At 39.7% G+C, this 13,752-nt stretch overlaps 3 protein-coding genes across 9 annotated transcripts in view; all 3 read left to right on the forward strand.

Moving 5' to 3' along the window:
- LOC124071700 (apoptosis-stimulating of p53 protein 1-like) overlaps window positions 1-1,660 on the forward strand; it is a 40,947-nt gene extending 39,287 nt beyond the window's left edge. For all 4 annotated transcript variants that reach the window (XM_046412471.1, XM_046412470.1, XM_046412472.1 and 1 more), the window contains one exon: window positions 485-1,660. In XM_046412471.1, coding sequence (XP_046268427.1) covers window positions 485-526 — 42 coding nt within the window. In that variant the 3' untranslated portion in view covers window positions 527-1,660. The remainder of the gene's footprint in view (window positions 1-484) is intronic.
- A 1,032-nt stretch (window positions 1,661-2,692) lies between these two features.
- Window positions 2,693-9,282, forward strand: sdsl (serine dehydratase-like). Of its 2 annotated transcripts, none has more exons than XM_046412475.1 (9): window positions 2,693-2,719; window positions 4,046-4,208; window positions 4,315-4,351; window positions 4,441-4,580; window positions 4,740-4,828; window positions 4,966-5,199; window positions 5,278-5,408; window positions 5,585-5,671; window positions 6,039-9,282. In XM_046412475.1, the coding sequence occupies exons 2-9, from the start codon at window positions 4,062-4,064 to the stop codon at window positions 6,140-6,142; spliced, it is 969 nt and encodes a 322-aa protein (XP_046268431.1). In that variant the 5' UTR covers window positions 2,693-2,719; window positions 4,046-4,061; the 3' UTR covers window positions 6,143-9,282. The 2 variants fall into 2 exon arrangements, with proteins under 2 accessions (XP_046268431.1, XP_046268430.1); XM_046412474.1 differs by lacking the exon at window positions 2,693-2,719 and adding an exon at window positions 2,933-3,116 and having other exon boundaries at window positions 6,039-9,277.
- Window positions 9,283-11,336: 2,054 nt separating this feature from the next.
- Window positions 11,337-13,752, forward strand: part of syt14a (synaptotagmin XIVa) — a 34,664-nt gene continuing 32,248 nt past the window's right edge. The window contains exon 1 of one of the 3 annotated variants that reach the window (XM_046413621.1): window positions 11,337-11,479. In XM_046413621.1, coding sequence (XP_046269577.1) covers window positions 11,383-11,479 — 97 coding nt within the window. In that variant the 5' untranslated portion in view covers window positions 11,337-11,382. The remainder of the gene's footprint in view (window positions 11,480-13,752) is intronic. The other 2 variants (XM_046413618.1, XM_046413617.1) reach the window with 2 other exon arrangements.

Below are 13,752 nucleotides of genomic sequence, written 5' to 3' on the forward strand. Positions count from 1 at the left end.
GTGTGCATACTCAGAGGTTGGTCCACTTCAGTGTCTGCCACGAAAACTGGACGACTCATATTAAACACGACTCTGTTCACACTCATCACTCTCTCAGGCTAAGCCACGGACACCTGGCCGAGCCCAGTGCAGTGACTGTAGTAGCAAAACTGAACCATTTACACTAGCATTTATAAAACTGTCCATCATGTTGTCCTTTTAGAGTTCCTCTCATTTATACCGGTAACTAAATGTTTTATCTGTACCTTTACAGTGGGAACAACAAACCTCATTCCCGTTCATTCAGTAAATTAAGGGCAATTCACCAGACAGCCTCAAACAGCCTCTTAAGTGATGTATTTATTCCTGCACAGTGTCTTATGGTCTGCCTGAACATTGTGAACATCCCTGCAAACAATGTTAACACGATGTAGTGACCCTGCCCCCCCCCCCCTCTCTCTCTCTCTCTCTCTCTCTCTCTCTTTCTCTCTCACTCTGTCTTCAGCTGTATCCAAGGATCAAACCCAGACAGCGCTCACTGGCATGAAGCCTGGATCGGGAGCCACGTGCACACTCTCAGAGGGCACATGCACACAGAGAAGAAGAGGAGCAGCAGCATGTGCGCAGGAGCATTAGCCAAGAAAGAAAGAAAGAACAAAGGATGGAGGTAGTGGGGAGGCTGAGTGAAGGAAGGACAATGGAAACAAAGATGGAGCTCACAACTCTGATGAAGCAACTTTTGTTTTGGATGTAATGCAGGATTCACAGAGGCAGAATCACAATATGTTTTCACTGAGTTGCCTCAGTTAAAAGAAACTGCCTGAATCTTATTTTGAATAACAGTAGCTTGGCAACTTCATGTGTTCCACTGCATGAAAGAAGCTGAACAGGAAAAAAAAAAAATCATTTGGATGCAGCTCGCAGTTTTTCCAGCTCAGAACATGAAAGAATGAGCTTTGAATTATAAAGCTCTATCTGATATTTACCCAAACAAAACTGAACTTTGAATGCCACTTTATTTTTGTATGGTGTTAATAAGTGTCAAAAGTGTCAAAAGATGTTACCGTAATTAAAAAAAAAATAAAACAGGTGGAATTTCATAAAGCCAAGTTCATCTATGGCAAAATGATATGCTTTTTCTCAATGGCAGCAAAGTTATCTGAAAACACCTTCACACTGTGTGATGTGAAGAGTTGAATGCAGTACATTTAGAGGCTATATCAGGTGAAAGTATGTATGAAATGTGAAGTTGGAGAGCGGAATGTGAGAAGAAAGAGCAGCGAGTGTAACTCTTGAGTGTGTCTTACAGGAAGTCAGGTTTTGTCACGTTGTTGACGGAGCATCTATCAGCGGTGTTGGTCAGGAATAACGTTGGAAGTGCAACCACAGGACTAAGAGGCAGAATCCATCAAGCTTTTGATGCGTGGCTGAGGTCCACATCAACCCGCACGAGAAACAGATGTTGACGTTAGAATTTTACGGCATGTTGAAAACAAAGAACAGTTTGAACTGATATCAGAGGAATGTTTCCAATCTGATTTCATAAAATGAAATAAGAAGCATCTGTGAATCATTAGGGTTGTTTCAGCCTTTTACTATTCTGTATTTGCATTGACTCAGCACTGGTGCATGCTGTCATATTAACATCTGTTCAGCTGCCTAATGGTTGCTGCCGGTAAAACAGAAGGAAAAAACAGAAAACAAGAATGTGAGAAGTGAATTTGTGAAACCAAAGCACCTGAAAAGCGGGTTAGCAGTTAGTGGAGGAAGAGGAGGAGGAGAAGGGAACAATATTCCCTTCTTTTGAAATAGAACCATGGGGACTCTGGCACCAGGCTCTAAAACTAACTATATGATAAGTCAGTAAGTATTTAATAATCATCAGTCTTCCCGTGGCTCCTCTGTGCTGTCTTTAAAATCAAGACAAAAATTGTCATAACTAACACAGCGTCGGCCTGCCGCATTTTAAACAAAGGTGGAAGGTTGAAAATATAATTGTGTAAATTATCACTGGGCTAACTGCTTTAGTGTTAAACTGCAGTGACTGAAGATTCTAAAGTGTGAGAACAAATTGACTTTCTTTAAAGGTCATCTGATTTTTTTTTTCTTCATATTTACATATTTCAGTAGTTGTATAAGGTGCATTATTCTGCTAATGTGTTATTTTATTTAAAACAAAGCTTTGAAAAGTTTTTGTATTTTTATTGTTATTATTATAAGAAACATTGCTCTTGTTCCTTTATCTCAGTGCTGGTGTCACTCACTGCTGCCACCCAGTGTACAGGAGAGTTTTGACACAAAGCATCAAGTCCTTTAACATGCTGTGTAAAATACGAAGCAATAAGTTGAGTGATGTGTGATGTGAGAATGGCACATTGGTGTGAGGAGTGTAAACCATTACTTTGTGTATATGCAACCTGTAACTACACAGATCATGTACAATAATAATAAAGAAATTATAATCCAAACAGAGGATCAGAGCTTTGACTGACTAAAGTGTAAAATGCACAGAGAATAAAGAAGAAAGGAATGTAATAATGTAATAAAACACAAATTAAAAACATATCAAAAGAAATCTACATAGATGGCAGCCTGTCCTTTTCTCTCTCTCTCTATGTCTCTCTATATTTGACACACACACGTGTTTAAGGGTTGGTAATAAATTGTGGACTTTAGAGGGGAAATAAAGTTCATGGGTCATTCAAGCGTCGGCACCAACAGAGAGCGCTCCACGCGTAAGGTTCTTACTGTTTCTACCTACATTTATATATAAGGAAAGAAAAAATAATGGCCGTATGAAAAAACTTAAAATCGGCAAAACATTAAAGTTTAACCTCTATAGAAATATGCCTATAATTAAGTCAGTGTGGTATAGTGTTCAGTGGTATAACATTGTTGTTGTTGTTGATGAGAAAGTGAATCAATTGCGACGTTTATTTTGAAGTAGGAACAGGAAGTTGCAGTGTCTTGCATGCCCGACGCTGCCTTTGGGACAGGATGTGCTACATGCTAGCATAATGTATAATGTACTGTAACCTACCCTGCAAATGTAATAAACTTTGCGTAAAAGATGTAGATACGGAGATACAGACACAGATGTAATTGGTCGCTCGTTCAACAAGGCATTTTATCCCAACGTAAGTCAACATTTAATGACTTGTAACACGCTGTTACCTTATGACATACTGTACAGGTTAATAATGTACGTCATGGTTTACATTGTAGACGACTGTACGTCACGTTAACTTTTGTCTTTTGTATTTATGGCGTCACTCGGTGAACACAGAAGTTCACACAGATTAAGTTTATAACGAGGAAGCTCAATAAAAGCTATGTAAGCTATACACTTTGTGCTTAATACGTCAATTAACCCTAATCACAACACAGTGAAATAAAAGAATTAGAATAAAATGATGACGAATGGTGTAAAGTCATGTAGAAGGCTTTGGTTTTTGAAATATGTCTTAAAAACAATTTCTACAAACAATAACCTAGTTAGAGTTTGGCCAGCTCACATCTTTCTTTGAACAGCTGTCAGTTCAGTCCTGTTATATACTGAAACTGTCAAACTACATATCATGCACAGAAGTACAACAAAGTGTCGCCCGCTTACTGATATGAACAGCAATTAATGATCAAACAATAGTGAACTATCACCCAGCTGTTCTTAACTTTTATTAGGTGTCACCACTTCTGTGACCTGCAAAACATGCTGAACATTTTATAGGTGCACTTGACACGATTGTAGTGCTTTTTAACGCTAATGTGCAAATTACTGCTACCACTATTTATACTAAGTCCAACTGCACATGAAGGCAGCACTGACGGTGCACGGCACACAAAAGAGCAGTGTGAACACTGACATTTATTTATACAAAACTTCTGTGCTAAAGTATTCTTCCTGTGGACCATCTGCTGAGGCTTGCTAACCCCTAAACCATCTTGCTGAAAATATCATTCATCTCTTAAAAGACAGATTGTGTGAGTCCTGATCGGTGGTGTGCGTTTGCTCGGCCGTCATCACACTCAACTGTGCACTCATCTAACACTTTGTTTGCCGTCTTAGTGAAATCAGATGCACCATGGCGAAGCATTTCCATCTGAACACACCGCTGCTGGAGAGCATCAGCATGTCCAAACGCGTGGGAACCACCGTGTACTTGAAGATGGAGAATTCACAACCCTCTGGCTCCTTCAAGATCCGTGGCATTGGACACCTCTGCCAGCAGGTAGGAACCGTCCGTCCTGTACTGGTACTTGGATGAAAAGGTCAGTGCTGACTCACTGTGGTGCAGATCTGTGGCTCTTTTTCATTTCATTGTTCTCTTCTATCAGCTCGCCAGACAGTCCAGAGGAGTTGTCTGCTCTTCAGGTGAGATTTCTGTTGTGACACAGCATTTTTAATATGCACATTAAAGTGTCAGTTGGTGTAATCTAACATAATATGGCCTTTTTTTCTAGGTGGTAATGCGGGTATGGCTGCAGCCTACGTAGCCAGAAAAATGGGTTTGCCAGCCACCATCGTTGTTCCCTCCTCCTCTCCTCAGCTGGTCGTTCAGAGACTCCAGGATCAGGGTGCTACTGTCAAGATTACAGGCAAGGTAAAGTTCAACATTAAATATATGTAAGCAGTCTCTTTGTGGCATCAGTTCTCCTCTGATTGTGGTTATTTTAACAGTCAATCCGTAGTTGTTCTGTAGTATAGAAATGAATGCAAGAGTTTCGGAAGAGAAAATTCAGTAATATCTTCCTCATTTCAGGTTTGGGATGATGCCAATGCAGAAGCTCTTAGAATGGCAGAAACGGAAGGACTCACTTATGTTCCTCCGTTTGACCATCCCCTCCTGTGGTAGGAACATCACAGTTTAAATTTATAGTTTCTGCAAAGCAATTTTGATGGATGAACTTCAAAGCTGGTACTCTGCAATATTAAATTACTCCCATCTAAACCCTTCCTGTACCTTCCTCCTCACAAAACACATCCAGGCAGGGCCACGCCAGTTTGATCATGGAGGTGGCAGCCTCTCTGGGCCCTGATGTGAAGCCTGGTGCTGTGCTGGTGTCTGTGGGCGGAGGGGGCCTCCTCTGTGGGGTCATTCAGGGCCTGAAGGATGTAGGCTGGACGGACGTGCCCATCATCGCCATGGAGACGGTGGGGGCCGACTGTTTCAACGCTGCGATTAAGGCGGGGAGGGTGGTCACTCTGGATGACATCACTAGGTTAGCGTTCAAAAGAGCTCAAGTGTTGTCTGCGGTAATGAAGCCACACTGACTTCATCTTCATCTGTGTTTCCACAGTGAGGCTAAATGTCTCGGAGCAAAGACGGTTTGCAAGAAAGCGTTTGAGTACAGTCAAAGCGGCGAGCTTACGATCATATCTGAGCTCGTGACTGACCAGCAGGCTCTGCAGGCTGTCGAGACGTTTCTGGGTTTGTGTGTTTGTTCCCTCGAACGTGTATTTTAACGTTCTTTTGAACTTTTCTTTGACTATGAAAAAAAATAATGAAATGATTATTCTTAATGTTTGATTTTGGTTGATAACTTAAACCTATGTAATGAATTTGTTGTCCTTAAACTCAGTGTGTACGTGTGTGTCATCTTTTAGACGAGGAGCGTGTGTTGGTGGAGATGGCATGTGGAGCAGCGTTAGCGCCTGTCTATACCGGACTTATACACCAACTACAGAATGAAGGTAATCACTCTGTCACCTAAATCCACATGTAATAAGCCCCTTATGTCGGAAGATCAGTTTCATTGCTATTTTTTTATTAGCTCCTCTTATTTTGTTGTTGATACGTCAACGACACCATGTGTGAAACATTTCAGTCCAGTAATCTAGTGAACAGTTTACGGCAAACTTGTCTTGTGGCTCTTAATGGTCTTATTTTCATGCATGTGTACATCCTAAGAACTCTTCAGACCACAGCCACGTCTATTGAAAGTTTTTAAAAGCAATGACTAAAATGAAACTCCCTGTATATTGTCATTTCATTTTAATGAGGGGAAACCTTTGGAGATGACAGAAGATGACCTGTTTTTGTTGCATCACCTCTTTTTAGGTAGGCTGCCTACACTGTTGGGCCCCCTGGTGGTGATCGTGTGCGGTGGCAGCAGCGTGGACATGAAGCAGCTGGCCAACCTCAAACACAAACTGCAGACATAAAGTACTCGTAAAGTAAATGTAAATGTGTTTCTTTGTGATTGGGGATAAAGATGAATTTCTACAAGAACTAAAGACGTGTATCATCCAGTTTAGAAACAAATGAGTTTGAATTGCTGGTAATTTGTGAATTAGTGCTTCTAATATTGCAGTGGAATTTTTAAGTCACATAAAATATAAAAACGCTATGAAGTTAATATCCATTATAAATAATTGAGTGAGTCATTACATGTGAATATGTTAAAATCAGGCTCAGCTCACTATAAACAGTCAGAATTCACATACCAGGTTTCTCCACATGGTGGTGTCACAGTTCACTGTTCACAAATACACCAGCCATCTGCAGAGTCACAGTCAGATCCACAAAACGTAATCATCAATATCAATCAGCCACGCTCATTTGCTAAAAATTAGTTTTCCTCATAGATTTTACATGAATTTGAGGACACTACATCCAAGTATTTGTGTATTTGAGTCCTCTCTTTTGTAGATACATTTGCAGTCTTAGATTGTTTTTTCCAGTGCAGTCTTTTTAAATTTAGTAGTCCAGTCAATTTGAGTTATATGTGGGAGGTTATTACCATGGAAACAGCTCCTCACTGTCCTGCCTGCGTCAGAGAAGTCAGTGGAAAAGTGTTGCATTTAACAACCTGTTGATAGTCTTTGCCTTCTTCACTCCAAGATGGTTGCATAAGATATTAGGTTCACAAAGAGTACAAGCAGAAAATGGACATTGTAACATTGCAATCACTTTCAGGCTCACTTGATGTAGTTTTAAAATAAAATAAAATGGAGTAAAAATGGCAGGTCTGACAGTGCAGACTTTACAGACAATGCAGCCTGTTTACATATCTGAAATAATAATGTAGTTTCTGGTATTTGTCAGTTTGAATTTTTAGCTCAAAGTCTGCATAATAGATTTCTTCTAGATGTGTCCTTCATCAAATGGAGTCTGCTCAGCAACAGAGACAATTTGGTTATAAGTTAAAATATGGTAAATATGGAACTTTGGTCGTCAGATAACACAATGACTGTGTGAGGAGTAAAAATTAATAAAGTAAGTAATAACATGAAAACAATTATTTAAATAAAAACTAGAACTAGAGACAATTCAAGCAACAGATGGAATAGGAGGTGGTTGTTTTGACAAACCACTCTTGCGTGAAGCATTGAAGTATTTCCACCTATGTGTCACTTCTGCTGTATACTGGAGTAATCAGTCAGTCAGTCAGTCAGTCAGTCAGTCAGTCAGTCAGTCCCTCAGTCAGGGCTGACTGAGGGACTCCCAGAATGGATGGAAACATTGGTATTATGCGTTTTTTCTTTTAGGCACAAGCTTTTTACAAGATGGACATCTTATATTGCATTCTGCTGGACAGATCACTTGTTTATGCAGAAAAGCACACAACTGGATTTCAAAGAGCTTAAAATCAATTATCACTGTCTTATTCTAACTTCCAGTAACAATAGGTTAATAAAGAGACAGATATGTTGAGGATTTCTCTAATCCCTGTGCTTATTTGGAGTGAATAAGTTTAACGGAAGTGAGGTTATATAAGTCAGTGTTTTGCAAATTATGAAACCCCTCTCGTTCATTCATGTGTGGCTGAAAACACATAATGCCTGCTCCTCTGAATAACCAGTTTTCCAGGCAGCACCACAGCTGCAGTAGGCTGACTGAAGACTGTAATTCCCAGGATGCCTGTTGGTGTTCACACTAAAGTGTCTTACATGGAGTGAACAGGACTGTGTCATACATTCCTACTCTCTCATGTCAGAGTCCATTCAGAAGGAAACTCTCATGTGAATGGACTGAGTGGGGAAATAGCAGGTGTTTTTTTTTTTTCAATGGGCTAGCAGTCATCTGATTACCTGTACAGATGGGTGATTTTTACAAGATGACAAGTTCTATTTTAGGCCCATGCTTGATTAAATAACAGCCGGAGTAAATAATCTATGTGTTCAGATGAACCTGCCTGACCCACAGCTGTGCTCCCTCCTCTGGCGAGTGTGATTTGGGCAGCCTGCGGACGGAGAGGCTAATGGATGTGCCAGCTCATTTCTATGACAACAGGAAGGAGCTGCTTTGATGAGCCCAGCAGAGGGCATTTGAGCTGCAGCTAAAAATAGGACAAAGTAAACAAGAATGAATGGCAAAGAGACACACAGTGCAGCTCTGTGTTTATGTGTGTATGTATCGATGAACATGTGCACATTTTGCAATCTTTTTCTGAAACACCTGTGTCGTCTGTCTCCTTTTTGGTGTCCATACACTATTGGAAAACACCAGGTTGATGCCCCCCCCGTCGTGAAGTTTTTTAACACATTTTCAGCTAACTTAACTTATTCCACTCTGCACATGGTGCACCACATCTAGATAAAAGTATTTTTCCAGTATTTTTTCCAAAAGCCGTTTCCTAATCCATCTGGACAAACACACTGTAGGTGAAACCCTATTTGTGCTTGCACATCAAGAACCAAAATCAAATCAATTTAGTTGACATTTTTACATTCAATTGATATTTTCTGTAAAAATAAAATTATATATATATATATAAGTTTATTACAGTGCAATGGTGACAGTGACAGAATAAAGACTGCAATTTAAGAAAACAAATGTAAATAGAAAATACACAGGCAAATGAAAAAAACATCCAGTCCATTTTTCCCTTTAATGCAGGTGAAAATGATTTACATGAAAGAATCTGAAAGGGGAAAAAAATCACACTTACAGACATGTAACCTTTAACAATAAGTCACAAAGAAATATTGCTTCAAAACTGTGGAGAAAACTTTGCTTTTGTCCACAATCGAATTGCTGTTTTGTGCTGAATGATTTGCCTGCTTGGATGAGCAAATGAGAAATAAAAGATACCTCAGAATGTTGACTTGAAAGATGAGATGGGTGTCAGTAATCAGTAGAGACTTGTTGAAATCTGAACCTCATTATGCTGGGAAATCTCAGAGTTTGAAGCACAATAAGTGCACAAATATTAAATATCATTTTACTGCACTCAGCCATCCCTCTCTTCTGTTTGGCAGTTTTCGTGTATAGATAATACAATTTAAACTGCATGACAGGTTACATTACAAAGCCCTTTTCAAATATGCAATTGATATGTGTATGTATCTCTTGTTTAAATCCCATTTTTCAAAGGCAGCCACATACTGTAATACGTGGCTCTTTTTGGCTGAAAACTGAGGATTCTAAAATTAGAGTGTAAGAGTTATAATTACGTTGATTGGGTAAGATTTAACAGTGTTTTTGACAGGGAAGTACGAGGTAGAGCTCAGCATGTGCTGTATGTGTGCAGTGTAAAGTGGATCAAAAAATGAACTACAGTGAGTTTCATAATTCTACTGCAGCAACAGATTCTTATAAACATTACAATACAACAGCTGCACGCACTGACTGTATATTTACTCTTTAAGCATGCAGCTGAGAGATAAACACAATTAGCCGGTAGTATTTTTCAGACTTACAAAGATAGCAGGATAATCACAATTTGATTAGACAGAAATGAAGGTTTAATGAATCTCAACAGGAAATGCAGTGACTGCTGCAGCACAGAGGACGATTTGGATCAGACTGAAGTAAATACAGCCCACTGAAGGCAATAAAGGAATTACCAAATAACACATGCTTGTAATTGTTGTGTTTTTTGTTGTATCAACAATGCAAAAGGAAGGATCGGGCATTGAAAACCATGACATAGAGATCATATGGAAAGCTTTTTTTTCCCCTAGTAGGAGTAACATATCAAGTCATATTTGAATAGATTTTTCAACTTCCTCCTTTGTGTTTTAGTGTCTCGTCACCTCTGTTGGAAGCACAGAAGCTGTGGAAAAGAACCAAGTCAGAACTAAACAGATCTGATCTACAACGCCTGCTGTCTGCTGTATGAATATTTCATTCAAGTGCCATAGTTAATACCTGACCTTTAAGATTCACACCACGGGGAAACAAATCACCATCATATGGTTTTACGTTCCTCGATATCATCATTTCATATTAATCGGATCATTTCAGGAGCTGCAATGGCATGATGTGTTGAAATTTACGTTTTTGTTGTACTGCTCCGAGTGACTCCCTGCAAATTCAGAGAAGGACTGTCACGATGGATTTCTTCCAGTATGACTGAGGACTATCAGCAAGGCCAGTGCTGGAAGAGCCTCTTGATCTTTGGCTCTGAGAGGTTGACACAAACACTTACTGTTAATTTTCAGAGTGGTGGCCTGTTGTCAGGAATCAGACGCCTGCTGGTTTCTCTTCCAGCCATCAGCAGTCAGGGAATGATTAACAGCTAAGGTTCAGTGTGGAAACACATGATGCAGGACTGAGAAGCACGGCTGAAGTTAGCTGAAAATTCCCCATTAAATAGGCCTACATATTGAAAAACATATGTAAAATAATGACTTCAGAAATGCAAAGATGATCCATTGCTAACTTGCTTGATGTCAGATATTTTTCACAGTTGCAAGCTTCTACCTAAACACAGGATATGTTGATCTGGTTAAGACACATTATTAGCATCTCATGAGTACTGTTGAGAGATGCTGAGATATGTATTGTATATATATATATATATATATTGTATATATGTGTTGTATATGTATTTGCATTTAGCACCACTAGACCAACTGTAGCCTAATCAAGTTAATTAACTTTTGGATAAAGCTCATTGAGGGAAGACGCCTTCCATTTAGGATATGTCACAAAAGATGATTTCGCTCGGCTAAAGATGTATCAGCATCTGCAGCTGGTGAACACATGCGAGCAAATTGTGTTGAAAGATACAAATATATATGAAACTACGCTGAATTAGGCATCTAATTATCATATTACCATTTTACACAACTTCATGTATCATGGCTAACTTAAGTTTTCAGTCGAATAAGCTAACGTACATTACGACGATATATTAGCATCTTTTCAATGCAACTAAATTAGCTAGATGCGCTTACTTAATGGTATTAGACACTAATTCCACTGAGTAAGAGCATCTATCTATTAAATGTATCGTTCTTTAAAATGTATCTTAGCTGAAATGAATGAACTTTTTTGTGTTGGCTAAACTATATTAGTGCACTTAACATAACACAAATCATTTTCTGACCAGTGAAAGCTGTTTCTGTGTTATGTTCAGCATATGTAGCATATTTTCTCTTAAGTAAATTGTGGATTAGCTATTTGTTTCAGCCAATCAGCTTCCCCCCCGGTGTTTTATGGACTGTACCACACCATGAATCCCCCCGTCCCCCACTCTGGCAGTGGGCCGCTCCCCCTTCTTCACCGCCCGCCTTGGTGGAAGCCAAAACAGAACATCATGGCGATTGATGGTAAGTAGGCCAATAACGTCTCTCCTTTCTTCATAATTAACTTCCACTGGAAATAATACGTGTCATAGATGAATTTTTGAAACAAAATATGTAACTGAATTCAGGAGAACTGCTTCTGCTGGAACCGGTGAAAGTTGTTTTTTGTAATTGTGTGATTCAGTGATTTTCCTTCGCTGTGTGTGAGAGTAGAGCAGGCAGAGATGAATTTTGAAGCGGCGTTTGTTCGGTGTGTTTCTAACGGCGGTGCTGAAAAGACAGCTCCGCCAATGTGAACTGCACGTTGTCCATTTGAGCGGAGGAAACCGAAACGGTGCCATGTGTCTACTAGCTGCTTGTGTTTCTGCTGTAAATCTTAAGCAACTCTGGCTGTCATTTGGTTCTCGCCGAGTTCCGCTCGCCGTTTTGTATCCTCGCTACTTTACAACTTGGGTTAAAGCGAGCAAACCGCACACCGATGGGGTTTGAGGTTTCATTCAGTGGGTGCAACTATGAGGGCACAATGTGAAATCGTGCCAAGTTTTAGACCAGGACAGTATGCTTTGGAAAGCCTTAGAACAGATTTTTGCTTTTAGACTTCACCTTTTTGTGCTTATATAACTTTGCAGCTTAGGTGTTGACTTTATCTGTTTGAACAGCATAATACATACTGTGCTTTAAATGTAACTGAAAATGGGCCATCACTAATCTCAGTGATAAATGACCTGCATTGTGACTTTTTCCTTTTCTGTCCGAATGAAAAATGCTGTTGGGGATATGCTGTGTAGTCAGTTACACACACACACACACACACACAAAACCTGATGAACATAATGCAAAACATAAAAATATGGCTAAATAATAAAATATAAACTAAGTATGTACGCAGATTTAATTGTTATATGCTGATATCTGGGATTTTTCCCAAAATAAAAGAGTGTCAATGCATTATTGTGTTCTTATATGACAGGGTTTAAAATGTTGAATACATCCTATCTCCTAAGTCTTTCCTTACCGATATGTTCTTTGTCTTTTCATGTAAATGATTTATGATAGGTTTCTGAATCGACACATTGGTCAGTAGGCACGTTGTAGTCACAGCATGTATTTATAGGACGTCCTGTAAAAGTTTTAGATCTTCACCAGTCTTTGGATGAAGAGGAAAAATAGGAATACAGGACAGCAGGGTTCACCTCTAGAAACCATCACAGTGATGTGAACTACCCAGGTCCTTTTGTAAACTAGGCAACTGGACCAGCCACCAGGCCTCGGGGCTTTGCTAATAAGACTTTACATTGTCAGATTCAGAAGCACATTGTTCAGCGTGAAAATCATCCTGTGAAAAAACTGTTGAACTATACGTCAGTCACATCTATAGACGAATTTCTTTGATATGAATCATAGCTCAGACTGACTTTACACTATTAAGTGATCCAAGAGGGACGGTGGACAGTTTTGCTTATATTTGAAATCTGAGCCCAGTCTTTTCAGCTCTTTACATAATGGATTTTTTGCTGTTTGTTGTTTAGGAAAGCACACGTGAAGAACCAGCTCAACAGGAGCGTCTTAAAATCACGCATTTATGTTTTTCGTATTCCCTGATTCAAGGTTTTACTGTCAAAAAAGCAACAACCAAAATAATCTAAAGTCTACAAAAGCCAGATCCTCTTTACCCCCACATTACTTCATCCCATCCTGCCTCTTCTCTAGCAGCTTCACCACTGTCATACCTCCTATCAGACTGCCACACCTCGCCTGAGTTAGATGCGTATTCTACCACGCCCACTGACCTCAGCTCCCCACCACATTAGTCAGCAAAGTGCCATTTTCTGAAAGGCCATGATTATGGTTGTCCCTGTCAGCGATATTTCACCGGAGCTAGTTGGCTCCTCTAAGATTTATGCAACAGCTGTGGGGCTGACTGACACCAGCTGCACCCAGAGGCCGGGCTTTCAACACCAGTGGGAGGCTGTGTTTCTGTCTGTACTTGTGATGTTAGGTTGGATGAACATCATGAGGTGTCACAAAAAAAAAAAACAGGAACAAGTTGTTTCTGCCTGACATTTTAGAGCGAAAAATTACTGTGGATGTTATGATGTTTTATGGTGGCTGCGTGAATCACTGTTGGCAAGTGACTGTGCTGTTTGAAAGGTGCAGCTGGTCTCATTTAAAGTTCACACGCGTGTAAGTACAAGTGTAGTAGAAGTGCAGCTGCAGCTAACAGTTATTTTCATTGTCAAGGTGACAGCTGATCTTAGAATGAAGCAACTTCTCATTTAGTATATGAAAGGTAAGAA

This window comes from Scatophagus argus, chromosome 15 (genome assembly GCF_020382885.2).
Source record: "Scatophagus argus isolate fScaArg1 chromosome 15, fScaArg1.pri, whole genome shotgun sequence".
NCBI lineage: Eukaryota > Metazoa > Chordata > Actinopteri > Scatophagidae > Scatophagus > Scatophagus argus.

What these genes read in the sequence shown, in the direction of transcription:
- sdsl (XM_046412475.1), top strand. Translation starts at nt 4,062, where the DNA reads ATGGCGAAGCATTTCCATCTGAACACACCGCTGCTGGAGAGCATCAGC. An exon ending in AGGAGTTGTCTGCTCTTCAG is followed by an intron (nt 4,352 to 4,440) that starts GTGAGATTTCTG and finishes CTTTTTTTCTAG; the next exon opens with GTGGTAATGCGGGTATGGCT. An exon ending in GGCTGTCGAGACGTTTCTGG is followed by an intron (nt 5,409 to 5,584) that starts GTTTGTGTGTTT and finishes GTCATCTTTTAG; the next exon opens with ACGAGGAGCGTGTGTTGGTG.